The sequence below is a fragment of the Lepisosteus oculatus genome, chromosome 4, assembly GCF_040954835.1.
Source record: "Lepisosteus oculatus isolate fLepOcu1 chromosome 4, fLepOcu1.hap2, whole genome shotgun sequence".
Classification (NCBI taxonomy): Eukaryota; Metazoa; Chordata; class Actinopteri; order Semionotiformes; family Lepisosteidae; genus Lepisosteus; species Lepisosteus oculatus.
The window spans coordinates 42,648,962-42,676,837 of NC_090699.1; the positions used below are offsets into that span (position 1 = coordinate 42,648,962).

At 35.7% G+C, this 27,876-nt stretch overlaps 2 protein-coding genes across 2 annotated transcripts in view; one reads left to right on the forward strand and one right to left on the reverse strand.

Annotated features, from left to right (window-relative positions):
• Nucleotides 1-9,145, reverse strand: part of LOC102690596 (GDNF family receptor alpha-1) — an 87,797-nt gene extending 78,652 nt beyond the window's left edge. The window contains exons 1-3 of the mRNA XM_015347899.2: nucleotides 8,067-9,145; nucleotides 7,092-7,394; nucleotides 5,759-5,842 (exon numbers count right to left, since the gene is read on the reverse strand). Coding sequence (XP_015203385.1) covers nucleotides 5,759-5,842; nucleotides 7,092-7,394; nucleotides 8,067-8,106 — 427 coding nt within the window. The 5' untranslated portion in view covers nucleotides 8,107-9,145. The remainder of the gene's footprint in view (nucleotides 1-5,758; nucleotides 5,843-7,091; nucleotides 7,395-8,066) is intronic.
• Nucleotides 9,146-16,907: 7,762 nt separating this feature from the next.
• The window catches only part of ccdc172 (coiled-coil domain containing 172), a 29,829-nt gene continuing 18,860 nt past the window's right edge, over nucleotides 16,908-27,876 (forward strand). Inside the window, exons 1-4 of the mRNA XM_015347681.2 lie at nucleotides 16,908-17,062; nucleotides 20,522-20,607; nucleotides 23,799-23,915; nucleotides 24,502-24,667. Of these exons, the coding sequence (XP_015203167.1) occupies nucleotides 16,984-17,062; nucleotides 20,522-20,607; nucleotides 23,799-23,915; nucleotides 24,502-24,667 (448 nt within the window). The 5' untranslated portion in view covers nucleotides 16,908-16,983. The remainder of the gene's footprint in view (nucleotides 17,063-20,521; nucleotides 20,608-23,798; nucleotides 23,916-24,501; nucleotides 24,668-27,876) is intronic.

Below are 27,876 nucleotides of genomic sequence, written 5' to 3' on the forward strand. Positions count from 1 at the left end.
TACTGTATTTTATTTTTTCAATCCAGTTCGTTTTATGATTAAAAAATGCCAACACGGCATACACATTTTGGTATTCAAGTATAGTTTGAAACCATGCTCAGACTGGGTCTTATTTCTTTACATCTGGAACAGAAGGAAACTGCTTGAGAGAAATCAAAGTTAGCTTGAAGTGTAGCAAAATAGGCTCTTGCTGTTATTTATGGATCAGTGACTTAGTAGATGGTAAAAGTTGCTATAGAGTAAAATTGTTTCTTAAATGTTAACACACAAATGTCACACCCCAAAATACTGAATAAATGGACCACATTCATTGGCTGCAATATGTACACAAATGTTAGTAATGTTAGTACTATTTATCTCTTTATCTTTATACTCTTAAATGGAATACTGTATAACTGCACAGGGAACTTCAGGGTGGGCCTGGAGCCCGGTGTTCTTCTTGGTGTCACCTTCCATCTCTAATCTGGTCCTTATCCTCCTTTGCCTACTTTTCTCCTGTTGTCGAAGCCGTTACGAGAATCCTCCAGCATGAACCAGCAGATGAAGTTGCTGCCATAACCCCAGAGCTCCCACCTCTTGTCCCAGTGGATCAAACTGACATGTGCATTTCAAACCACAATAAAAGCAAAATCTATACTGTACATTTACTTGGAAAGCATCAAATGTACATTACAAAATAGACCAAATTACTAGGTACAGATTGTGTAACACCATATTCTGCAATTTAGAATGAGGTAATAAAACTTCTAATGACATGATGCGGCCCTATTACACTGTAAACAAACGGGCTTGTGAATACATCTCTTTTAATCCAATAGAAATATTGCTCTCGATTTCGAGACAGTTTTGCCGACAAATACAACTTCTTAACTCTGAGTGCAGATCGTGTTGGAACAAGTTTTTGCGGTGAGTCGTGAACAGGAAGGGCTGCTACCAGGCAAGACCAGGGGTTTGCAACAACATGGCAACTTACAGCACTTTGACAAAGTTCACGATTTTGTGCTTAATTCCAAATTTAAAAATTGTTTCTATTCCATCAATGAATTGATTTTCTTACCGAATTTGTAATTACTGGTCTGAGAAATCGGGAGTGCAGTTCCCCTTCAAAGTAAAACTTAATTGGAAACAACTTCAGCAAATGCCTTCAATTACTTCCTTCTCTAAATTGTCCTTAAGGCAGCCTCCAGTGGCTTAAACTGACAATGCAGCTCAGATACACAGCTGCTGTATTATTCACTGTTTTCTGTCTGAGACATCCATTCCAGTTCCACACTGGCACTTACAGTACTTAGCAGGCAGAAACACAATTACTTACAATGCAGGCCCCAACAAAAATAATGTTAGGTGTTCTAACAATCTTTCGAATGTACTAATTTTTACTTATTTTCATATGAATTGCATTGTAATTCTATACCACTTTCTTATGAGTTCTGTATCTTCAGTTGGTCTGTAATAATAAATTCTGAAATTCTAATACTACTGCATGCTCTGTAACATTTGCATTATGACTTTTCACTGTTCAGGAACTGTTTTAGGTTAATGATATCAATTTGAAAAATCATAATAAAGTCACTGAGTAATGAGCTACTTGATTAGACTTTTGAGACTGGTGCATTTGTATTTTTTAGAAATCCTTTGAATTCAGGATTTTTAAGGTGCCCTTAACACTGTGATCTGTAACACAATAACCAGAAAGTGACCAATGATATGAAAACATTTGTGGAAACTGAAATGAAGCTAATGGTTTAACATTTTTTCTCGATACAGCATTTAGAATTTTCTCTGAAATGTCTTTCAACAGTCCATCAATGAAAGGCCATACAAAAAACAAGGACTGGCAAGTCTGAGGCAAATTTGCCATCTAGGTAGAAATGCTAACATCAATTGAAGTGGCATTAAGAAAGTGCTCTACACATGTGAATGAAGAGCAAAAAAGGAGTGCATGCTTCCACACAAAGAATAGGATTATGTCAGTATCCAGTATTTAGTGTTAGTAATGAACAAATGTTGCACCAGGCATACTTTACCACAATTCACATTTATTAAAGACTAATAAAACTTCAATTAGAACACTGTTACCTGATTATCTGTTACGCCCGGCATAACAATTATCAATTTAAATTTACAAAAAAGTTTAAGGGAAGATACATGAGCTAGAATGAATTAATTTGTATGAATGCTCGGTTAAAATGAATTACTGCCATATAAAATTTTCAAAGAATTATTTTTGTCACTCCCTGTGTGCCACGATTGATGAAAGCTATTGGTATTATGAATATTTTAATGTAGAGCACCTGAAATTTAAAAAGTAATTGTAGAAACACTTTTTCCAAAGAATTAGCGATATACTTAATGGTCTGATGCTTTAACAGTTTATAATCCATGGTGTTTTAATCTTTATTCAAGAGCATTTTGAAACCAAGCAGTTTATTTTACTTCTCTCAACTTTTTAAAGGATTCATATGTATACACATTTGTGGAGATCTTCAAGAAAGCACTTCACTATTGATAGGTCTCAGTGGAAACCCAGTCTGATTTGCTCAGTAAGTACCAGAACGATTCTTCTGAGAAAATAAACAAAAGACACAACTGAGTCTCCTACTTAGGTCTCTAATTGTGACATACTGTACTGTACTTGATTGCGGTTCTTAAGATCTTGACACTTGCAGATATAAAATTCTTCAACATAACGATCTAGATATTTACCTCATGTGACATAGAATGTAATTGCCTATTTAAAATATGGCACGTGACTACTAATATTTATACATTTCCATGAGGCAGCCATTCTGGATTTTTCAACTCTTTCAACTTTCAACTTTCAACAGTTTCATACTTAAGGAAGTTTGTACAGAGGAATAGTGATAATTATTGTATAATTTGTTGTATAAAGATAGAATGTATGTGATTTCATTAAATGACTGTGAATGTTTTCTTATTAAATTAAAGAACTGGGTATGTATTGAAATATTAATTGTGCTATAGTACCTTGATTTATTTTTACTTGTTATGCACTACATTGATCTGTTTTTAAATCTGAAAGGTAGGAGTTGCTAAATAAACCCATAACTTCACTAAATACTACAAATGCACAAGAAGAACCAACTGTATAAGCTTTCTGTATCCAGTTCATAGAAAAATATGACAATCAATCAATGACAAGAACTGGAGAATCTGAAACACATCTTACTCCTATATAACTAGAGAGACACTTTTTAATTAATTCTTAGCATTATTATTTGTTTTAATGATCAATTAAGACTTTGCTTGAGTGCAAAATTAATCATTTTTATTTTAGAATTGTTCATTGGAAAAAGTAGGATTGTTTTTTAAAGAGGAAATTCAAGACATATGTAACACTATTCTGCATGTTTATCCATTTAATTAAAATATGTAGCAGATTTTCCCCTAAATAAGCAGAATAAAAGTCCTTTTACATTTATTGATAAATTAGCAAAGAAATGTGTAGCCTTCAGTTCTCCAGTTATTCTTTAATAGTCTAGGACCACTCATACTGTACATAGCAGAATTAATATACTATGGTATGGATATTCTTTAAGCTATACTACAGTACTGTATACAATCTGTTTGCATGCACATACCTGTATGATATTTTAATGTTACACTATTATCACTTTGTCCTAAGAACAAAGAATTTTACTTTTATTGTTAAACCATTGGTACAGAGCACATAGCCAGTAATTATTTAAGCACTCTCTTCTCAGAGAGGTGGTTATTAAACAAATTGTTACACAATTAAGCCACACTCAGTCTAACACAGGTTTGCAGAAAATTATGTTATGAGCTTGTTAAATTACACTGTGGTGCTGTCTCTTTGGTTCCATTTAGGTGTTTGTCAACAAAGGAAAAGCATTACTCTACCTAGGAAACAAAACAAGCTGTTTTATTCATTAGCAAATATTTCAAGTCAGTAAACAAATAGCTCTACCTCTTTGCCCAGACAGAGAGGGGAATGGAGTATTTACTAAATTTTGGAGGTATAGTTCTCTATTGATCCACTGTAAGATACGAGCCAAAGTCATAAACAGCATAAAACTTAATCTAAGTACAGGCAATTTAAGGCATAATTTACATTTTAATTCAAAGTCAATTAAAACTACACTTTTCTTCTATTTATCACCTGAATTAGCTCCAATACAAACCAGGCAGTTGAATGAAGGTACCTTTATTAATTATTGGTTTCTAATCCTATTTGTTTCAGGCTACATAAAATTAGATTGGGTTTTTTATTCCACTATTACACTTCTGCATGCAATTACTGGAGGAATTATGTCCCAGGAGAATGCAGAACTACAGTGATCTTCTTGCACTTGTCTTCAGTGTTTTTATTCAATAAAATGTGATATGCTGGAAGGTAATATGAACAGACTTGTAATTGTATTTTAGATTTATGGAGCGCCTGCTTTGGAACCATATACAAGAGATGATTCTGCAGAATAAAATGAGTTTTTTAAATTTGAAATGACCTTTACCCAAAAAGGGATTTGAAAATACTGGATTAGGTAATATACTTGAGTCACAATACTACAACAACTAATAACACAAATATGCATATGTCTTTTAAAGTGAAATAATATGACTTTTTTCTACAAAGGCTTGTTCACAGAGACATCTACTGCATAAATGCCGTTATAAAAACAACAGGGTTGAACTTTGGAGCCTGAATATTGTGTAGGGTACCTTGCTAATTTTTAATGCAGCTGACCAAATGTATAGTACATAGTTATCACTGTGAAACCTCAATATTATAAGAGTCATAAAGGCTTTTTATTTGTAAATCACTATTATTTGCAGTATAGTCATTTCAAACAGATTTATTGCCACCATTTCTCTCATGTGAAACTATAGAATTCAACTGTACTTTGATGAAAGAATGGCCAAATACCCCCCAAAACCTGACCACATGCATCAAATGTGTTAAACATATCAAGAACTTTCTACAATCTGCAGCCCGTATACTGTAGATTGACACAAGGGAGTTCTCTTGCTTCTATCAAACATACTACGTACATAAAACATCCCAGCTCATACGCAATTCCCACGCCCAGTTATTTGACACAATATCTTCCAATCCCTGCATATTACAGTTGGCAGGTAATTACAGATATCAGATTTCTATCTGTACCACTTGCCACACTGATTCCAAATGAGGGAATAAGAGTGACACCTAGAGGCAAAAAATGTTCTCTACAGAGCCAGTTTCAAATAGTTCCAGTACGTCCCTCTAGTCTTGCTTATAGACAGCTAACTAAATCACAAGTTTTAACAGGCACAAGCGTTTTCAACAGCTCTCTGTCCTGTAGTTTACAGTCTGAGTTCATATTTACAATGTTCTCTTTCTGCACTATAAGTTCCTCATTACATGTATTAGCATGTATGTTTTGCTTGTGGCATTATTATTTACCTGCAGAGTATTGTATTGTTTAAACTTATCACATCTTTAGGCTTTCCACTTATATTTAATGTTTGAAATGTAGGAAACCTTGAGGGGTTGATTATTTTATTTAGTACTGAGGAATAACATTTTTATTTTACTGTTCTTGTTTCTGCATACTGTATCTGCAACTGGGTTAAAGACATTCACAGCACTATGAGCAGGTACCACAGCTGGGATGAGGATACATAACAGAAAAATAATGTGGATTATCAAAGTTCAAAACATAAATGTTTTATAAGGAAGCTCATCAATGCTCTAACTCTAAATTTACAAAATTCAATACATGCACAACTTTCTTACCAGATATGATGGGTGCTAATCGAAATATGTCGGAAAGCCTGTTGTTCACTGGCTCATATGGAGAGTCTTCCAGTAAATCATTTCCTGCAATGAAACGGTCATATGATGAAAAATTATTTCCTAAGGATGTCTTAGTCTTGACAAGTTGTGCAATGTGGGTATGCTTGTTCCACCAATTCTCCATGTAAACAATTAACATTATGAGGTGTGTTCAGATTGAACGTGATTATGTACTGTATATGCAAGGTGTCTTAATAAACACTGTAATGTAATTTAGTTTACTTTTTTATATCAGACTAAAATGCCAAGCTAAGGCAGTACAAGGGTGAATTTTTAAATCGTTTTTTTTTATATTTTTAACTTTTTTCTTTAATAGTTGTTTAGTTTAATAGATATAATATTTAAAAGAAGTCAATTATAAAATCATATCAATTATCATGGCAAATCATTTCACTGTCTCTGTTTGAAATGGAGCAGATTCTTTTCACCTTGACATATCTTCAAAATGCAAAAATGTTAGTTTTGCATCAGAAGTTTAACGTAACGTGAAAAAAACAATTCTATAATGTGTTACATGTTTTGGATAGTGTAAAGCCAACTCTTTTGTTTTCTCTTTCGTATATCAATGTCCTTTCTAACCATTTCAAACATGAAAAATTGTCTCCCTCCTACAAACAATGAACTAACAAGTAACATTAAAGGGTAGAATGTCTGAGACAATTAGGTGTTTAGAAGATTTTGGGTTGGGTCAGTGATTTTTGTTTTCTTCTGGGAAATTGTGTTATTAATGGATGATCATGCGTACTGTTCAGGTTATGCAACAGTGGTCACAATCTCACCCTCTGGCATGTCCTGCCTTTAAGCCCCCAGAGTCTTGATTAGCAGCAAGCTGCACCACAAAGCCAGCCAGTGACCAAATGGGTTCACACATCATTAATTTGCAGGAATCTTTTTAATGTAGGACTGGAAACTGACCCCGAAACCATGATTCCTGGGTCAATCACAGAAACCCAATTTTCACAAAGAATAATTAAATACATTTGACCCCCCCCTCCCCCCCCCAAAAAAACAACCTTCATTATAGTGTAGTGTAGCACCCAAAAGCAAGTTGTATTTTTTTCCATTGTTATTCAGGTATTGTCCTTGTGTAGTGTGCATGAAGATGCTTACTTGAGCTTTCAATTCTAACAGCTTTCTCATTAGTGTTGGAGGGTTACTTTAACATTTCGTGAGTGTCTGTACATTACAGTAGGTCAGGGTTTTTTTTTATTTACGAAAATAGATCATTGACTCCTGAAAGGATTAAAGAGAACTGTGACATACTGTACTGTACCTTGCAAGCTCTGGTAAATGCTCCAGTATATGCGCAAGCAGTTCTTTTCCTTCTTCATGCCTCTTTTACACCTGCAGTTGTACAGGGGGCTTTGTTTGAGCGCATCCATGGCACTTCGGCACTCATCCTTAGCTTCCAGTCCAGACACCATGCTGAAGTTGCTCTCTTTTCCCGCGACGCACTGCCTCATCGTCCGGTACTTTGTACTGCAGCCCTGTTCCTTCAAACACTGCTCGCTCGCCTTGACACAGTCCAGTCGGTTAGACCCAGACAACACATTCACGTCTGCCGACAACAGTACATCTGTCGAAGGAATAAAAGCCCTTTATTAATCAGCTGTTTCGCTTGAGGAGGAGAGAAAAAAGACCTGGCAGCCTAATATTCGCTGAAGTTTCCTTGCGTATAAATTAATGTAAAAAAGTTCAATTTTGTATGGATTTATTTTTTAATATTGAAAACTTTTTCCAAGTGAATTTGATAAGTGTAATGTTATACATTTCACCATTTAAACGGCATATTACCATATGGCCACACAATACTTTCAAAGCAAAAGAAAATGTTAAACAGTCGCTTACTAAGCAACATTCCCAAATAACAATATAACAAAATATAACAAATATAAGCGTTAAAAGTACATATCCTTCTTCAACAAAACCGTACTGTATTAGGAAAAAGATCACTGGAAAGCTCCACAGCGTCACCGTTTCTTCACAAACTTAATTGAAGTGTTTTTGATGAAAATTCCACCTTGGATCATTTAAGGACAATTAAGCAGCGCAAATCACCGCGCAATCAAACAAGACACATGCATATTGTTTTCCACGTTTTCCCCATATACAGTGTGAGATAAAGAGATGTATTTTTTTTCCATCGGCTATTTATATTTTTTCCTCTACTAACAAATATATGCCAATATTTAAAGAACACACTGATGGCTTTTGGTAATAACAAAGAAAGAAATATAATTCATCTTACCCAACAAAGGCAACACGATGTATAAAGTTGCAAGAATCATTGCGATTCGTTTCCTTGTTTACTTTAAATGTTTTAAAAACAAAATGAATTACAAATTTGACTCCCCAGAAAAATCCATACAATTCCAATTCAGATCCATTGAGTTCTCAGAAGCAACTGATACTCCAGATAATATCCAGGCGATTTGGTTGAATTTAAAAAATCCCAAATTTAATCCAGTTTTGTAGCTGTCAACACCGAAACTGCAACAAACGTTCCGTGCACGCAACGATCTAATACAGACACTTTACCAGGAAAATACCGCAAGATAAAAAAAAAACAGACAAGCGAGCTGCCTCCAAACTACAGAGCTCACACCAACGTTTGCTTCAGTCTGAGCACACAATGATGCGTCCACTCAGACGTACCCTGTACAGTAACCCCAACAAAGCGGCAGCAGTTTCCAGCTTCCAAATCAAAGCCCTTTCAGATTTTCAGAGCGCTGATCAGTAAATGATGGATAGGTCTGGTTTCCCTTTTTAATTTCCAACACAACGTTGGACTATTGCCGGTTCTCAATCGTGCCAAAAGAAAAATGCTCAGTATGTCTGAATATTTACGAATGCAAACTTGCACGTTTTTCTCCCCCGTTTCCGTTGCGCTAGAGATACTGTATACTTTGCTATGCAATCGGAACCACTGTGCTTGATAATACTTTACCCACGAGAGCTACTGTCTCTGACAACAACGCTGCTGGAGACAAAACGATTGATTGGTATCAACCGTACTATTAAAAGGTCCTTAAAGTTAGGGAAATCATCAAATGTTTCCTAACTGCGCTGTATTACGACGCATTCACCTACAGTATGCTTTCGGTTAAGTACAGTTTGAAATAGCCTATACAAATATTGAAACTTTCGATAATAAAAAATATGTTCAACAAAATAAGCTGTCTGTAATCATACAGAAGTAAAATTCTCAAAGATTAAAAGTTTGAAAGCAAATTTTTATTCACCACGGCATTTAACCGGACCAGGAGCAAAAACACCCATTCCTTTGATTCGGTTTTCAGTTGGACATCCCCCCCCCCCGTTAAAACCGAGGCAAAAGCCTGAACCCTCTTGTACTTTGTTAAAACGAATCAGATTCACAGCGCTAGAAGGGGTCTGACGTCAGTTTCATCGCTGATGATGGTTATAGAATTGCTTTATTCTGAGGCGCACTGGCTGCAGAAAGGGGGCTTCAACGAGACCTGCAGTGATTGCAAAGAACTAATCACTCAGAAGTTCAGACTGAAATTGAATATGGACACTAACAATATGCATTCTGACATACGCGGACTGTGATCTGTCAGAAAACCATACAGTACATGGTGGTGCATTATACGCAGTCAGCGCACTTCAGTGTTTTACACATAAAACTAGCAAGAAAATCTGAAGCTATGTAAAGTTGGTAATTCAAAGTAGTACCATGCCTGAACTAAAAGCGTTACAGAATTGCAAATGGATTTCAGTCACCAGTCTGACCCTAAAGAAACAAGCTACTGCACTTGTTAGTCTGCGCAATTGTGTTCGCCCGTTTTGCTCCAAGCCGTATTCTGTCTCCAAACGATGACATCTCATAATTGCTCATTTAAAGCTTGCTATATATTATGTTAATGCTAATGATTATCACAGCTAACTTGTATATCATGTCTAAAAGATGGCATGAAGTGTGGCATACAGTATTACCTACAGTAAGCGCTCGTTTGAATATCTTGCAAATACAGTAATATGCCCCAACCGGCTCGACAGATCCATTGGTCGACGTACGGGTACATTACATATTCGTGTATTCAATGTTAAGCATTGCTAATCACCTCGATAACGACCACATACAACGATCTGAAGTCCCTTTTGCACAATGTGTAGCCTGCTTTCGTATCCTTTCATCATCATGCTATTATGATTCTAATTATCCATAACGCAAAGTTGATTTTTCTGAGCATGCCGCGAGCCTTAGCAGGCTGAAGCGACTCAAAAGTGCCCGTCTCAAAATGTCGAAGAGGTGCGTTGCTGGGCTCACCTTGGACGGAAGACCTGTCCAGCGTAGGGCACCCACATATGGACAATTCAGAGACACCAGTTAATCTATCATGTCCTGGGAAAGGGTTAGGAAACACAAAGGAATCCGGAATAAATCCTAGGACACAAGCTGTGTGACCACTGTGACCCACTAGATCTCCACTTAATGAAAAGTTAATGACAGATTTGACAAGCATTGATAAACTATAGAAAACATTCAGTATCTGATAACAACAATGAACGCAAAATTCAAGTTTTTGAGGAAAAGACAGCTAGCTGGTAATTACCATGCCGAATATTTCTGTTTTTAAAATCATAACCTGCCCTGGCAGATTTAACCAGATTTAATGCATAAACCTGCATCGCTTGGTTTATTTACGCATAAATCACTATGATCTGATTATGGGTTACATTAACTATATAGCCTTCAAAAACGTAGTGCACACCTTTTAGATAAAATAATTCTGAGAGCAGGACTCGATTTACGAGAACAAAGACCTTTAAGTTCCAGTGCTCACCTTCGCATTAAATTCAGGCTTTGGTGCATAACACACAAAGCAAAATAAAGAAAAAAATATAGTAAGAAAAAGTCCAGTTTAAAAAGGACAGGAAAGTTCAATGAAGACTATAGTACAGAATGTATACAGTACATTTATACAGTACAAATCTTGTGGTAACGGAACGTTAAACCCTAGTTTCTTGCCCTTTCACAGGTAACAGTGGAGTTACAGTATGAAGGACACATCTATCCCTTTAAACGAGATATTTAATGTAGCAAAATAAACAAAGTGAATAATATAGTTTTAAATTGCAGACTACAATTCTCTATCGCTAATTCAAACGTTCAAAGGCAGTCACACATAATGTACTCGATAAGCTCGTATTCATAAAAGACACAATAAAAGGTGATTACAAACTGAAACCGTGAGAACCTACTGTACCTAATTTGGTTTCCCCGTTGTGTTTACCTGAGCTGAGGAAGGCTATGTCTGAAAGACTAATAACACCAAGAGAAGAAACATGGACCAATGGAGCCGCCTGGCTGTTTCCAAAGGCATTTCAGCATTATCTCATAAAACGCTGCGATACCCACTGATACATTGCAGTCATATCAGTCTAGCACGAGCTCGAGATAAACAGAAAATTCTAAGAACAGGAAGACAAAAATATACTACTGTATTTACAAGGCGAAGAGCTATTCTAACTGTTGTAAATATGTACATTACGAAACCGGCTACAATCGGTTTCTGCTCAAAAGAAAGACCTTTAGCAACGACGAATTTCTGAATAGCCTATTTGAGTTTAGGCTTTGAATTTAAGAATTTTGCCATTTTTTTACATACATTTTAAAGCTAATAATGCAACTAAAAAATAACCTACAGATGTGGGAAATCTTCACTGTCAGTCTACTGTAAACTGTACTGTACACTTTTCTTATCAGGTAATACAATTTGCAAACAATGTTTTGAATTCAGAATGTAAAAGATAGAATATTAATCGTTTAAAATATAAAATATTACAACATTATATTGGTAATTAGAGAACATTTGATATATCTTAAATAAGCATTTCTGGTCTTATATTTGGCCACTCGTCATGAAGGATGAAATTTATTTTTTATATTTGCAAAGGACAAGGGAGAGAGCAGTCAATTTTGATCATTTAGGTGCGTGACAGACAGTTCTTGATCTTAAAATTGGTTTGAGCAGTTGGAATCATTTTCTTTACACACCCTTTACCTGAACATCTTGTTGACCATTAGTGTATAAAATGATAAGGTAAAAGAACAGAAACAAATCAATTACTGCATTCAGAATAGCCATCTGAATTGTTAAACCTCAAAGACAAAGAAGAGCACATGTGACTATTAAAATAACATTCTCAAGAGCTGTTCTTTTGCTAATTTCGAGGTTACTGCCAATGTGCAATGGGGACACAACAGCAGGAACAGTCTCTACCACAAACCTGCTGGATTCCAAAATTGAATGGAGCTCCCCATGGCTGAAAATCAGTTACATGGGTCCATGGTTTTTGTTTGGGGGAGGGTGTACTTTCTCGCTAAAAAATAACATTTTTATTGAGACCTCCAGGATAACAATCTTTGAAGGGTTGGCAGCTTTATTCAGAAGCTTCAATACCTCTCTGTTCCTACTGTAAGGTTTTTTTTCACAGAGTGACTTGCCTTTTCACTACAGAGATCCCTCTCATTACAGCTTTTCTCCTGGCCCTGAAGTCTTGTTGAAATTCTCCCAGAGATAACCAAGTTTATCGATTGTTGCTTATGATGATCACTTTTAGGAGGTGCAGCACTGGGGGATGAGAAGTTCAGTAAATCTTATTCTACAGTAAACCATTTCTTGTAGGTAGCTGCAGTTTTAAACATCAATTGTATTTTATTATATCTTTGGTACTGTACCTTATACAGTACCTTATACAAATCTTGAGGTGCACAACTATATCTTTACAAAGGGTCCAACACAGTATCACTGTTTGCTATCTTCCGGGTACAAAATGATGTTAAAAGCTAAAACTGAACAAGTCTGAATAAGCACAAGGTAAGAATACACCCTGAATGGGATAGCAGTCCATTGAAGGACACCCACTTACAAAGACATGGATAATTCAGACACCGCAATATGCTGAAACAGCACATCTTTGGAATGCGGGAGGAAACTGAAGCACCTGGAGGAAACCAATGTGAAAACAGGAAGACCATACAAACTCCACACATAAGGTGTCCAAACAGCAATGCAACACTGGACCCAAGAGCTGTGAGGCAGCTATAATATTACAATATGCTGACTGTATTTTGGGGCTTATGCCCTAAATTACTTTTGACTTTTAGAGCTTTCTGAAAAATAAAATAAAAACTAACACATCTAATTTGTGTTATGTAAATATAAGACACAGTTTTAACTACACATACAGCAAAATCTGTTTCTTTAGTAAAGATTTAGATCTTGTGTTTGACACTGCATAACCCATGCTTTTAAAGTCTAATCACTACAACTGATGTGCCAGGATGTGCTAGACGTGAATTGAAATGCAGCACTTCTGTGACAAAACAGTGTTATCAAATCCCACTGACATACAGAGCCTTCAATAGTGCATTCTGGCCACCTCCATAACTCATAACTTGCATAGATGCTGTGAAGAATGGGAAGTAAAGAGTTCATTGTATTAAGATGAATCAAATGTAAACCTACAAGTAGACACATTTAATTATAAACCAACAAGCACAAGATAACCGTACATGATTGAGCATGGATTTTTTTTATTGAATTAAAATTCTGCATTCCCTCACAAATGTACAGTAGATCACCTAAATATTGATACATTTTAATAGTGCCTTGTCATTTGAGAATTCAGTCTTGGATTAGTGGATTAACCTCTGCTTCCCTAGTTATATACTGTATAGTTATACTGTACGGTATATCGTTTTTAGAGCAGATTGATTTGCAGGTTACAAATAATTGACTGAAGATTGACTTTTCGTTGACTACAAGCACTCAAGTTACATTTCTTAAAAAAATTAAAGAAGCACTTTTATCTGTTGCCTCCTTATTTTTTAATCATTTAAACCTTGTACACAACACACTACATCTTATCTTTTCAGTTATACATTGTATGTACCAGGCAGCAGTTAACCTCTGTTCCTAGGACAAAATATTTAAGTTATGTTATTCAGTGATTTACTATGCTTTTTGTTTTTCAGTTTCCACCAATTTAATGATATGGTATAAACATCTGCAAAATGTTTAAGGACATTTTAAACATACCATGTTTATAATATTACACAAATACAAGTGTATCCACTTGTTAAGTTTCAAAACTGAAGGCTGGAAGCCATTCTTTGTGAAGTCCACAATCCCAAATTAAAGTTTTTATTAAAACTCATCTTTCTTAACAGCAATATGTTTTTAAAAGAAAGTCATTTTCAATCTTTGTGACCCTTCAATTATGTTCTTACAGTAGTGTGATGTTGAGGTATGAAAGAACTTACATACTCAATAAGCTCTTGCACATACTGTACAGTAGACTACAAATGATGATTGGACTACTAGAACAGTTTTCATCAGGCTTAGGGTCAAGGGTGAGAATTGCATTTAAAAAGAATGCATTAATTTTACATAAATGCAATATGATGACTCTGCACATTTTTGCAAAGGAACAAAATTGCTAACCTCACTATAAAGGTGTACAGCATAAATCTGGGTTTTATGTAAAGCTTCAATCAATATTTACTATTAATTTTCCAAATGAATGTCAAAATGATATAGTCTTTGCTATATAAATGAGTTCCCATTCACACTTTAATGTGCTTCATGGCACTGGTTCAAAACCATTCTTTCCACTGCGGCGGGGAAATTGAATAAAGTAAAGAATGATGTGACAAATCTTAAAGGGCCAAATGGCATAGAATTAAAGTTATTGATTGCTGACTATGCTTACAAACATCAAACAATACTTTTGCTGGCAGCTCTAATAGCTCACTTAAAGGCAGCTGTGATAAACTGGAGATCTAAAATGCTTTCGAATGTTGGTGATTTTATACTATTCTTTTTGCTCATTTAGAAAAGTGTAACAACTATTGTCTTTGTCTTAGGGAGGCAGATACTGTATACAGTACTTGCCAAACAATTGATGAATGGATACTGCACATACATTTTTTCTAATAACAAACCTAACTTATAACAACAACACACCAGAAATCAATATTTAAAATATCCTTTAGTGTTTGCTTTTCAGAGGCTCTTCAGAAATCCTATTGGAAGGACATTTTAATCAGTACTTTAAGAAGAATGCAGTACTTAGTACACACCTTTGTTTGCACGTGGGTTATTTTTTCAGCACTTACCATTAATGTCATTAAGGTGTTTTTTTGGTGTTTTAATTACAGGTTTGGTGTGTATCAGTAGGGAAATTAAGCAGGACAGGATGTGTGTTGTGCAGGGCTCCTACCTGTGGTGTTTGGGTGTAAATAGCTCATTACACAATAGCTTGTTCAACAAAGAGAAAAACATTTACAGTAGCAATACTGTTTTTCCATTTGAAAAAGTAATTAATATAATTGGAAGGTATAAGTACAGATAATACAGCTTCATGTTTGTTGTTTTGTTTTTGCATGCAACATCTTACACTCTCCTGCATTATTACTTCCTTATTGTAAAATTTTATTATTACTTCTACCTATTTTAAACACTTGACCTCATCAGGCCAGATCTTAACCTGTTTTGTGTTGTCACAGCATTAAGCGGGTTAGAGAGCATGTGACTCTCCCCCTGGATGAAGCTGGACCATTTCAGTAATTACCACACTAAAATGCTGGTCCCCACCTTATACAGCTGGGTGGCCTGGAGTAACTGGCGTAAGGCATATTACTCAAGATACAGCAGCAGTGTTTGTTTTGGGGACCTGAACCCACAACTGAATATAATATATACTTTAGGACAGACCTATATACTGTATACTAATGGTTCCACTATTTCCAAGTGACACTTGGCAGCTTTGGTGATGTGGTATACAGTATGAATGCCCTGTATCTGGTGACTATGTTTCAGACTTGCAGGAACTTCACCTGTGATGCCAGGATAACACCACAACTCCAGTCCCAGACAGCATTCTCTTTTTCTGCCATTGTAACTAGTTTAAACTGGCATGGGGTTTGACAAGGTAAATCTTTTGTTAGTGCTCTGGGCTAGCAGAAGCAGAAGAGCAGTTTTGGTTTGATAGCGAGTCCATAGTGGGGAGCATGAGGAGACAAATTGAATATTTCTTGCGATTGACAAAACAAAAATTGAAATCTGATGCCTTAAAATCCTAGTCTTTAAAGTCTAGCTATATTTTCTATTATGACTCCTTCCCTGGCAATCTGTTTCATGCAATTTATAAATGATAAAAACGATAAAAACAATTCAGACTTTGGAAGCAAAATATTCCATAATCCACCAATAAAACACTAAATAAAAGACAAAAGGTGGCTAGAGTTTGTATAGACAATTTCAGAATAGCAAAAATAATTGCATTAAGGTATACGTTTTACTAAGATCTTAAAAAGTTAAAAAGCTGGTCCAGTAAGGACCCAACCATGACCCCTCAATTAATCTTCCTTTCCACTGTTAGGTGCCCGGAAATCAGCGGGAAAGGGAAATACATTTTGAGCCATATTGTTTATAAACACCCAGCATATTTATATAAACAGTGTAAGAAAAAAATATAAACGTGAAATATATTATTTAACCATTTTCTCCTGAATGATAATTCATGATAGAACGAATAGCGTCCGGCAGTCACTCTGAAATGCAAGCAGCGATCAACTTAAATTATGGCAAAGAAATCCGTCACTGATTTAAATTTAAAAGTGGAAGAGTACAGCAAAAGAAGTTACAGCAAAATAAGTCTTAAACTAACACATTTGTCCGTGCGTATTAGTAAAATCTCATATAAAACTGTAAAAGAGCCCAACTCAACCACAGCAATCACTCTTTAAATCATTTTCTAAAAGCAACATCCTGTTGAAATCCTATTAAAATAGAAGCCCAATAAGCTACCGCTGAAAAAACCTAACAAACCAAAACGCTACAACCATCGACTGTCAGAAAATGACACCGACCTTTTAAGGAATAAACAATTACAAATACTCGTTACCATATAAATTATATAAAAATTAAGTGGATTTACGTTGCTACTGTACTGTATATACTATAAAGCAATCTCAGCATCATTACACTTCTTTTAGAAGAGTCTATCACGGGACCTAAGGGGTGTTCTGTGGTCACTCGTGCATTACCTCCGCAAATAGAAGAATTCATATTCTTCTGTAACGAACCGCTGTTTTTCTCGAACTTTTCCAGACGTTTGAATTAACTTGCAATATGAGTCTGGACTCGTTGTTTCACCACATTTTACTTTCAGAACAAGAGGCTGAAGAGAAAAGACGTCGTTTACTGGAAGGTAATTAAAAAAAATATCGTCATATTCGACTGAGTGGAGAAAAAAAAACTTCGTATTTTATTTGGTGTAAATATTATGAGCACAAAACGTGTTCTTCGTTTTGAAAAAACTGAAGAGCCTGGTTTATGTCGCAAACAGAATGGGGGGATTGTTGTTGGATGGGGCGTTATATTTTTTTCTTCTAACCTACAGGACAAATTGATAGTATAACTGGAATGTTTTAGAAGACCCACGATATACTTTTGAATAGTTAAATTTGCTGCGAAACCACTGAAGTTATTGTTGCTCTATCTGCATAGTACTGTAATGCAGTGTCAGAGAAATATACATCTTTCCCAGGAGTAGTCCTTAACATTACAGGAAAACTATTGTGGTCGAACAAACCAGTTACTGTATGCCACATCATTAAAGAGATATAAACGCTTGAGAAATCGATAAAGATGACATTATTACCATCCATCGAGACTAAACACGCGATAATGTTACTTCTGACATTAGCCCTACACCATCACTTAGGATTGTAAAAACTATATAAACCATTATTTAATATGGTAATTTATAACTTTGCAAGTACATACTGTATACAATTCACTTACTGTATATCGTAATACCCGTTGTGCTACTAATACTGGTCTTGAAGTGCCGTCTGATCCTGTTTAAGTTTGTAAATTAATTAGGTTTATACAGTATTTGTTCTAAAACGAACTTCTCAAATGATACATTATTGAAACAAAGGAAAAGGCAGGTATATGTACTGTACTGTATATTGTTGTATTGAAAGATTATTTACAAAATGTACCTGAAACCTGGTTAATATCTAACAGATTACCGTCTGTCACGCAGATAATTTGGGGTTTCTTTCCTCAGACCGTTCTTCCATATTCAGCACTGCCAGTTTAACGAACCTTTCCTTATAATACTGCCAAAACAGTTCTGACATACTGTAGGCCTTGAGACACTGCAGCACTTTGCTGGGTTGCCTGACAGCTATTGGTATTGTAGCATATCAGCATACAGTATCTTGCATTAGTTAACATTTCATTTGTAAGATATAAATTTATAATAGATAACTTGTATGATGCACCAATTTCCTATTGATGATTTGTTTTACATATTTCAATATAAGGCCAAAACTTTATAAATTCCTGCATCACCTTTGACATTGATGTAGTACAGTAGTCCTATTTCCTCAGTTGTCCAAAATGAGTGAAACAATGCGTTTTAATTCTGGTACATTGGCTACTGTTCCTGCAGTCTCTTTTAAACCATTGTTTTGTGTGGGATTGGAAAAAAAAATAATAGCAAATACCATTGACAGGTCACATGTGGGAGACAAAAATAAAGCCCACCTATTATGCTGGCTTAATCTATTATTACCAGCGGGACCACAATTGTTACACTAATAACCCAGCTACTGTAATTTATAATATTATTTCCCAGCAGGGATGCTTGCACTAAGGCATTGCAGTTTCATAGAACCATCTGAACTACAGTGGAAGCTGTTGAGAACAGCAACGGATTCAGTTAACACAGTGAAACTTTTTCTTTCACTGTGGCATACCAGGTTCAAAGTCGAATATAACAATGACAGTCTAAAGTCATCATAGCAATGTGGAGAACAATTGGAGTTTAATTCAAAGGTTATTCAGAAAGCAGACTCTAAAAAAAAACATAACAAGGCAGTTCTCTTGAGTTCCATACTGGATTAAAGTTAACACAGAAGTTGACTGAATGGGGCTGCACTGAACAAAATAATTAGGAGTTTTCATATTTTTTATATTTGTAAATCAAAAGTCTGTTTTATGTGTTAAAGAGGTTCCAGATTCCATTGAGAGATTGTAGCATGTACGATTTCTGCTGTATAACTGTTAAATGTACAGAGAGACGGAGAACACAGATTTGAGGGAAAGAGGTGGGGCACAGAAAACAAAAGAGAGGGGTGAGAATGGCTCTAAGGCGTTTGCTTAACGTCTTAAAAATAGAGATCTTGTGTTGTAATTACTGTGGTAAATTTTAGAATCACAGGAAATGACAATGTACAGATATTGGACCAAATAAACTGCAACACCTGGGTGTCACAATTATAGTCCCCCCTCCTTAAGGGTGCTCCAGCCCTTTCACTTTAGACTTCATTCTGTGCACCTGATCCCTTTTTCCCAGCCCACCTTAAAAGCCAGGCGCTGACGCTCATCCTGGCTCTGCATCTGGTTTCCGCACCGTGCGAGTCCGGGACCTGGAAGCGCCCGGTCCCGGTCCGGTTCATGGTTTTAATTGCCTGTTTGGATGGATCTCCTGGCTATGGACTTTCTCTTGTGTTTTTGGATACCCTCTATGGATTACTCTTTTGGATTGTTTGTCTCGGCCACACCTCCCCCATGCACCAGCGCACTTTGGACACGCCCCCCTGTTTTCAGCCCCGTATTCCTGCATGACGTTTTCCCAGTGTTTCCCCACTTCTTTGGATTGTGTCGTCCGCATAGGGTCCGGAAAGAACTGTTTGTTACACTGGGTAAATGAGGGCGACCAAATGTGTTGCCTTTGAGGGCTATGACAAGTGTGGTCATGAATTACAGTAAATAAAGCAAATAACTTCCCAGCATACCTAGGCTCATGCATGAAAGTGCTGGACAGGCCTGGTTGGTAATTAGGCATTAGGCAAGAAGAGACCTCATAGAAAGAGAGTAGATTGTTTGTTGTGTGTTTGGCAGGAGCTTCAGTGTCCAAGACTGCTCCACATGCTGCTGTTTGACGAGCAGTGATATCTAAAGTCTAATGTCAGCGGTAAACTCCCAGGGAAAGACCTCATCAACAATGATCAACATACTTCATGATTGGGGATTGGAGATATCTGTGCGTTAAACTCAAGGGAAAACAAACAAGCACCTGCAGACGAGTTGAGTGCAGACATCAACCTGAAGCTTGAGCAGCAAATGGCAAAAAACACAAAAAATTGTTTTAGTCTTAATCTACTGTAAACCTAATAATTAAAAAAAACTTCATGGAAGAGTCTTCCATATTCATTTGACAAGTAAGAAGGTCGCTTCCAGCTAGAAGGTCAATTACACATAATTTTAATTCTGTTATACTTCCCAGATTAACATTAAGTATGATTTATATTTAAAAGAAAATGCTTTGCTGAATAGATTTACCGTGCATGAAAATGTTTAATTAATCATTAATTTGTTACAGATCTAAAACCATAAACTTCAGCGTTTATGAACATTGTTTAAAGATGAGGACAAATCAATATATAATCCAGTACATCAATCAACAGTGAAATTTCATCACCCTCTGATATTAAATGAGGTCAATTTTATTATTTTTCTCAAGGTTCTGATAAATCTTTCATTGTGAGTAGGGCTATCTGTAAAACCTGCAGGTCTCATTATTTACAGTTATATTGAGTGTTTTATTGGTGCTGTAGAGTTTTTATTAACCGATCTGTTGTTTTTTTTTCAGTTAAAGCGGAAATTGACTGGTATCAAGAAAAACACAAGACTTTAATGGAAGAACTAGAGTGTGCAAAAATGAAAGTAGAAGAAAAGGTAAGCTAAAATTGTGAAGTTTCCTAGGAAGTAAATGCGAGCAATTGGAATGAAGCCGTAGTAGCTGTAACAATTAATTGGTATGCATTCTTATTTTTTTGTGTTTTTAAAAATGGTACAGTGTATCAACTATGTTACTTGTGTAATGAATGTTTGTTTTTCTGTAGTAATTGGAAGACAATGCACATAGTGACAGTGATAGAATTGGTGTTTTTTCACTCTTATCTTTGGATTACGAACTTTCAACCCTGAGTAACATTCAGCTGTTTAAAAATGGATTCAAGTCACTGATGAGGAAGTTATAGATGTGTAGATGTGGTGACATTCAGATTTGAAGTCTGAATGAAATTTATCTTAAATCACATTTCATTTTTATCAATCCAAAATATAATTCATAAAACACAAAACAGAGTGTCAAATGTGCAATGATTCTGCCTCTTTTTTATTTGCAGCAAATTGTGCAGGAGAACTCATTTCATCCACTATTTTAATTTCTGCTGTGTTAGTTGAAATTTGTTCAGTCAGGAAGACATCCAAAGTATGGTATAATTTGATGAAATTACCAGAATCTCTAACCGTTTAGCTGTAATGTTCCCTGTGACAGAACACTTGTAAACTTCAGTTAAGTGACCCTGTTCTTTATATTGCAGAGATTGTAATCTCTTTCACATATCGTTATTAAAACCATTGAAATATTGATAATCTTCAGCACTTTTAAATGATGACTTGTTTATTGACAAGAGCTCTTCAAAAAAGATCAATCTCAAGCTGCAATTGTAAACCTTTTAAACAGAGGCTAATATATATGAGAAGGCTAGATTAACCTTCTTCTTAGGCAATATATGGCAGAAATCAAAAGTGCTTTCATTTACATGAATGCCAGCTTTGTCAGAAAAATAATTACTGTACAAATGCTAATAATAATTGGTCGCATTTGTATGAATACCAAATATAATGTCAGCTGACAGTCACTTTAGTTTTAATATATTATCTTTTAGCTTAAAGACACATAAATAAAATTATAGTCATAATATGTCATAATTTTTAAAATTTGTCTTCTTAATTAACATTTTATTTTACAATTTGTTGAAATTAGAGTGAAAGTACAATGTACTAAAGCTGGTGAAGAAGGAAATGCAGTGCTTAATTTGTAATAAGAGGTGCTGGGGGCAACCAATGTTTTCAGTTTTAAACTTGCTGTATTGGTATTATGACAATAACTCTGCTACAAATTCAGAATACTTGTTGAAAAGATGATCCAATTCTGTGTTCTGACGTTATATATTTACAGTTATATTATGAAACTACAGTGTATTTTCAGTGAGAGATTCTGTTTTCTTTAAAACAAGGCCAACATAATGTAGTCCTGGGTAATTACTGACAGTTGTAGGCTTTTATATGAATACTATATACTTGTGACTTTGTGCATTTTGATTCATGCTCCTTGCATAATTCACTGCAGTGTCCCATCAGGTAGCAGTAATGTGTGTTTCTAATGAGAAAAGCCATTGTATAAACTGTAGTCTGATGCTTGTCATTTCTGCCATGTAGCCTGAGCCACCCCATTTCCTTTTGACTATTAAAAATTGTATGTTAATCCACTTTTGGTTGGCTAGGCAGCTTATATGAAAAAAAAAAAACTATTTTGGCATAAAAGATCAGAGGAAATTAATGCTAGAAACACATGCCAAATGAAATGGTTATTACTTTCAAGTTCACGCTCAACATGAGTCCTGAATGCAATATTTATGACAGCTACTTCGTAGAGATTGCTTGGGGGTCATAAGAAAACATCTAGCAAATATTAATTTACTTGTGTTCTGTGAAGGCAGGTAGCATGTAATTAGAAGCTGAATGATAACATTTGCCTTTCACGGCTGAATGGACAGTTTTAAAAAGCTTGTTGAAAAAAGGTGAAATATTCAGAATCTAAATGCCAATATAGTAGTAATTACTGAATGACCTAGAAAATGTGAACTGTCAAAATAAACAATTTTCACTTCTATACAGTTCTTGCCATCTGCTTTCATTGTAGAGATATTTTCTAATTTTCCATTTTGCTAACAGATGTTTGCAATGATTTTTATCTGCATCTTGCGTCAAGCTTTAAATATGTTTAAAAGACGATAAAAGTGAGAGTTACTAATCAAATTAAGTTTATGTGTAGTTGGTGACAGAGACAAATGGGTAGGTACAGTATGATAAGTTTGAATTCAGAAGGTTGAAGGATCGGAAGAGTTTTCCAGTAATCAGTGCAATGGGAACATGCCCTGTTTTCCACCATCAAAATGTCTGTGGAAAATATTGTAGGGACAAGGTTTATTATTACACTAGGAATTAAGTATTATTTAAGATTTCTAATAATCTTTCTGTGCTTTGAAAAAAGCAGCTTGGTGCCTGTCCCTAAATGCAGAGAAAGGTGGCTTAAGGCACCTCTGATAAAAGACATCGTAAAGCTGTATCATGCTGTACATTTAATGATACATAGCACAGATAGGCTCCAGCCAGTCTCGAGGTTGGTTCCCAAAAACCACAGGTCAAAGGTCACTATCCATCACCCAAAGGAAGATCCACAAATTAGGGATCTGTAGGGTGGATACCAGAACCAAACCTAATGGAATCTCAACCAATCATCAAAACTTTATTTCATCATTCACATATTAATTCTCGAGAGTTGAATTATTATTGCCACACATGTTTGATGTTTAGACTGATAGTCTACAACAGACTGCAACTCAATATACTGTAGTCGATGAGTATCTTTACTCTGAAGTTATTAACTCTGATCTTTGTAATCCCTGAATGATTACATCAGGATCAATCCCTGATGTGAACGATGAGACATTCATGTTCACAGTTGATTGTTTCACAAATATATTTATATTCTATTACGGTGTTGTTTTTTATGTATATTTTGGTTTGGTTGTATATTGTATATTTAGAATCCCTGGGTGAGACTGTAAGTTATGTTTGATTGATTCCTAGAAGTCATCAAATTCTCTCGCAATTTACCATTACAATTTCTGACTGTTACAAGAAACTAAAACACCCAAACCCCTACAATGTTATGAAAGCATTTACTTCTACAAAACAACTCAGAAAATGAAATGACTAAGTAATCAGAGATTTATGGTAAAAATGGTTATGCAAATTTCAACCCTAGAAACATCCTTTTCTAAATTGTCTTACAGACCCGGATTCTGTCTGAAACTGCTTTGCAGTGTGGCCTATTAAGGATGCACAAAGAAGCAACTGAAAAGCAGAAAGCTGACCTTTCAAAACAAAAGCACAATCTCATAGAATCCCTGGTAAGATTATTTATTGTGTGTTTTACATGTTGTTCATATCTATTAGCATGCTTTGCATGTTGTGGATATCTATTAGCACATACTGTAGAACTATTTCTTTACTATCTAAAGAAAGCTTTAAGAACTGTACTTTCTATTGTTTACTGACTTGCCACCTCATACTGTACTGTATGTGTTTAGTGTGATTCTCTGTAATTATAACGTGCATAAATGGAAGCAAATTATTATTACATAAAGCTCTGAAGCGCAGTGGGGAGGCCTTGTACAGTGCTGATGCATGTACAAGACAGATATAATGCCTTGCTTGATTTCACCGCGTTTAGCCAGGAGGAATGTCATATTCATTTTTTTTCCAAATTGTAATGAAGAAATCAGATACAGTACATCCATTCTTTTAATTGTGCAAACAAGAAATAATTTAGTATTATTTTGTTTTCTAACCTCTTTATTTGTGCTTTGTGTAAAATGTGTGCTTTCTCAAATTGTTCAGAGTTGTGTAAATCTTGGTGCCAAATTTAAAATAATAAATAGAATTTATTATTTTTAACATTTGTTCACAATTCTGTCTTGACCCTGTAAAATGCAGGGGGAAATACGACAAAAATGCTCAGAAGAGCAGGAAAAATTTATGAAAGAGATCATGGCTTTCAATGATGATTACAGTCTACTGACAGACAGAGAAGCAATTATGGAATCCAGAACCAAGGCAGAAATACTTAAATTGGAAGAGGAAGAAACTTTTTTAATCAAGGGTAGGTACAGTACACTTAACTGGTGCACAGTAATAATTCTTTATTTAACCAGATAAGTCAGTTGACAATTGCATCCTTGCCAAGAGACTTTATACCATTGTTCCAGATGCACATAGACAGAGCAATCAATAATATGTAACTACAATAACAGTAGAGGTTGTGGCACTGTTTACAAGTGCTTAATGATACAACTAAAAATGCCCTAAGATACAAAAGGGCTATCCGTCAAAGAGAAAAGATCCCAATGATGAGAGAGTTGTAAGGGGGTTGTGAGACAGAGGTGGCTTTGAGGAAAAGTCACCCATTCATGAGAAAACTAAAAATGAAGCACACCTGGTGAGGGAAAGAGGCTCCTTGCTTAACAGAGCAAATGGTGAAGGAGGAATGACATCCTGCATTCATAATGTGTAGTACTGTAGGTCATTGTCAGTGGGATCAAAGTGCATTGCTGTGGAACAGGTTTAGCCAGCTGATCCAGGGCTGATTGGAGGTATTTAAACCTTCTCGTTCCAAAAGGGATTGCTCACAAATATGGAGACTGTGTCCTGTGCCAGCCCACACTGATATAGTTAAAAGTAATGCTTTTGATGCTTCTTAAATAAGAATAAGAAAATAATGTTTTGCTATCAAGATTTCTATAAAAAACGTTAATGGAGAGGCATTAAGGACAGAATGATGAACAGATGAAAGATTGACATTGACATTCAGGTTTTCAGTCTTCTTTGTATTTGGGTAGTTTACAAAAGGAAATAATTAGAATACATTATCAAATGTAATACACTGCGTACTATTTCAGAAATTTCGCTTTTAAGGGAAAAAATAATGTGAACCTACACTATTTGTGAAATATTTCATTTATTGTTTTCAATACGTCCTTAGTTTGTCCAACTGCTTTAAAGTAATAGGATGAGTATCAAATTGGTCATTTGTGCTTTATTATTTTAGTTTAATGGCATTGAGTATAAAAGCTGGAGCATTATGCTATCTATAGCAGAATAAGCCTTCCTTTAAATTTTCCTTTCATTCCATCTTTACATCATTCAAATTTCCAGTTTATGTTTTTCATAAGAGTCATCCTTTCTGGTCTGCAAATCTAAAATTTTGAATATTGTTTGAGGATTCAGAGAAATATGTAGCATTGTACCTCCTGAAAGTAGTCAAGTGCCTGGGTGGGTTTGTTTTCTGACAAAGATCATCTTCATCCACCTGAAAAGTTATCTTAAAGGTTTAAGATGTGTGTGCTTTTAGACACTGACACAGAAACTACCCCTGTAGAGCTCCCATTTAAAGGCTTACTGAAATGGAAGAACATTATATAAATGAGTTTATTTTCCATACATTTCATTTTGTAAATGAAGTAATTAATAGTGAAATGTAGTGGTTGCCGCTGGGGACAATTGGTAACAGGGTTAAATAAGTATCTGTAGTCATTGAGAAGGAAGCTACGGTGTTCTGGTTAGAGAAGAGTATGTTTAAAATGGTTATCATCATGTGTAAAATCTGAGATATCATTTCCACCCTAATATACTGCATTTGCATCTCCACTACAACCCCTCACTCAAATGCTCCTTTTTTAAGCACATAAGAGTTTGTACTTTCCTTTCAATTGACCAATGTGTCTTACTCACAATTTTCTCCTTCAGTGTTCTTCCCCCTACAAACATTACTCTCTCTTCCCCCACTCTGATTCAGATTTCTTCTTCTTCCCCTTTTTATTCTCTCTGGCACATTCTCTAGCAGCTACTGTCCGTGTCTGTCTCTTCTCCTGAGCTTATATCCATTAGAAGTACAAACACCTGGTCTTAATTGGATCACCTGCTTTAATTAAACTACAACTAAACTACAAGCTCCTGTCAGCTTCCCATAAGTAAGTGAAAGGGGAACTGCAGTTTGAAGTTGGCACAAAATTGGGAACTCTGTGAAAGTATTGTACATTCATCATGATGTTGCAAACTGCTTGTCTTACCGTGGGTGAGAGCTAGAGTTCATGCAAATTGGGACAGAAAGTAGTCTTTTCTGCTCTCTAGTCCCTGTAAGTTAAAAGGGAAACTTGGTCTTCAAACAAAATTAATACCCTTTTGGCTTTCTTAACTCACATATACAGTATATTTTAACAATTAATAGGTTTATTCCATGCTGAAAAAAAAAGAAGAAAGAGAACACAACGTTTTGGCCGTGGAGCCTACTTCAGGTGTGAGGGAGACAGGGCAGTAGGCAAAGGTAAAGTAGCGGGAGAACAAAGGTTGGGAGGGAGGAGGAGTGAGAGGCAGGAGCAGGGGACAGAAAGAGAGGCCAATCAAGAGGTGTGAAGTCAGAATGGGTGCAGAGAGGTGTGAAATGAAACTTCCAATGAATGGAGAAAACTTAAATGAACAGTAGTCTGTCGTTAAGAGAAGGGAGAATGTGTGATCCTAGCTGCTGAATAATTTTGGTTTCGGTGGTCTTTCTGATGTATGAGTTCAGAAAACCGTCTTTGAGAACACAGACGGAGAGATTAGAGTGGTCGTGGTCGTCAGAGGTGAAATGGGAAACAGTGGGCCTGGAGAGATCTTTAATCTTCACAGCCCTGACGTGACGTGTTCTCTGAAGCGGTCTCCGAGTCTCACACTTATTTCATGTCACCAATTAATTTTTCATACTTCATGCCACTTGCTGTTGTGTACATCAGAGACCATGAGTGTCCATATATGCCTATTGGTATGTCTTTAGACTGTGGCAGGAAACTGGAGCACCTGGAGGAAATCCACATGAACATGGGAAGAACATACAAATCCCATTCCAAAAGCATCTCAGGAATTGAACCCAGGGCCCCAGTGCTGTGACATAGTAATGCTAACCTCAGTGCTACCCCTTAGAATATATTATATACTGTAATATTGCAAAGATATAAAAGCTTAGTTGAAAATGACTTCCTAGTTCTAATGATTTCCATACTGGCACATGGATGCACAAATGAAAATGGTATGGGACTATACAGTTATATACTAAAAATAAAAATGAAAATGAGGGTAATCTACATTTCTGCTATTACCTGCTATAGTTTCTGCTCACTTATTTCATGTCACCAATTAATTTTTCATACTTCATGCCACTTGCTATTGTGTACATCAGAGACCATGAGTGTCCATATATGCCCCATCACAGACCACACAATTGTGTGCCTTTTGGCATACAATTTAGCATAACAAAAAAGTGTGCTATAAGCAAAA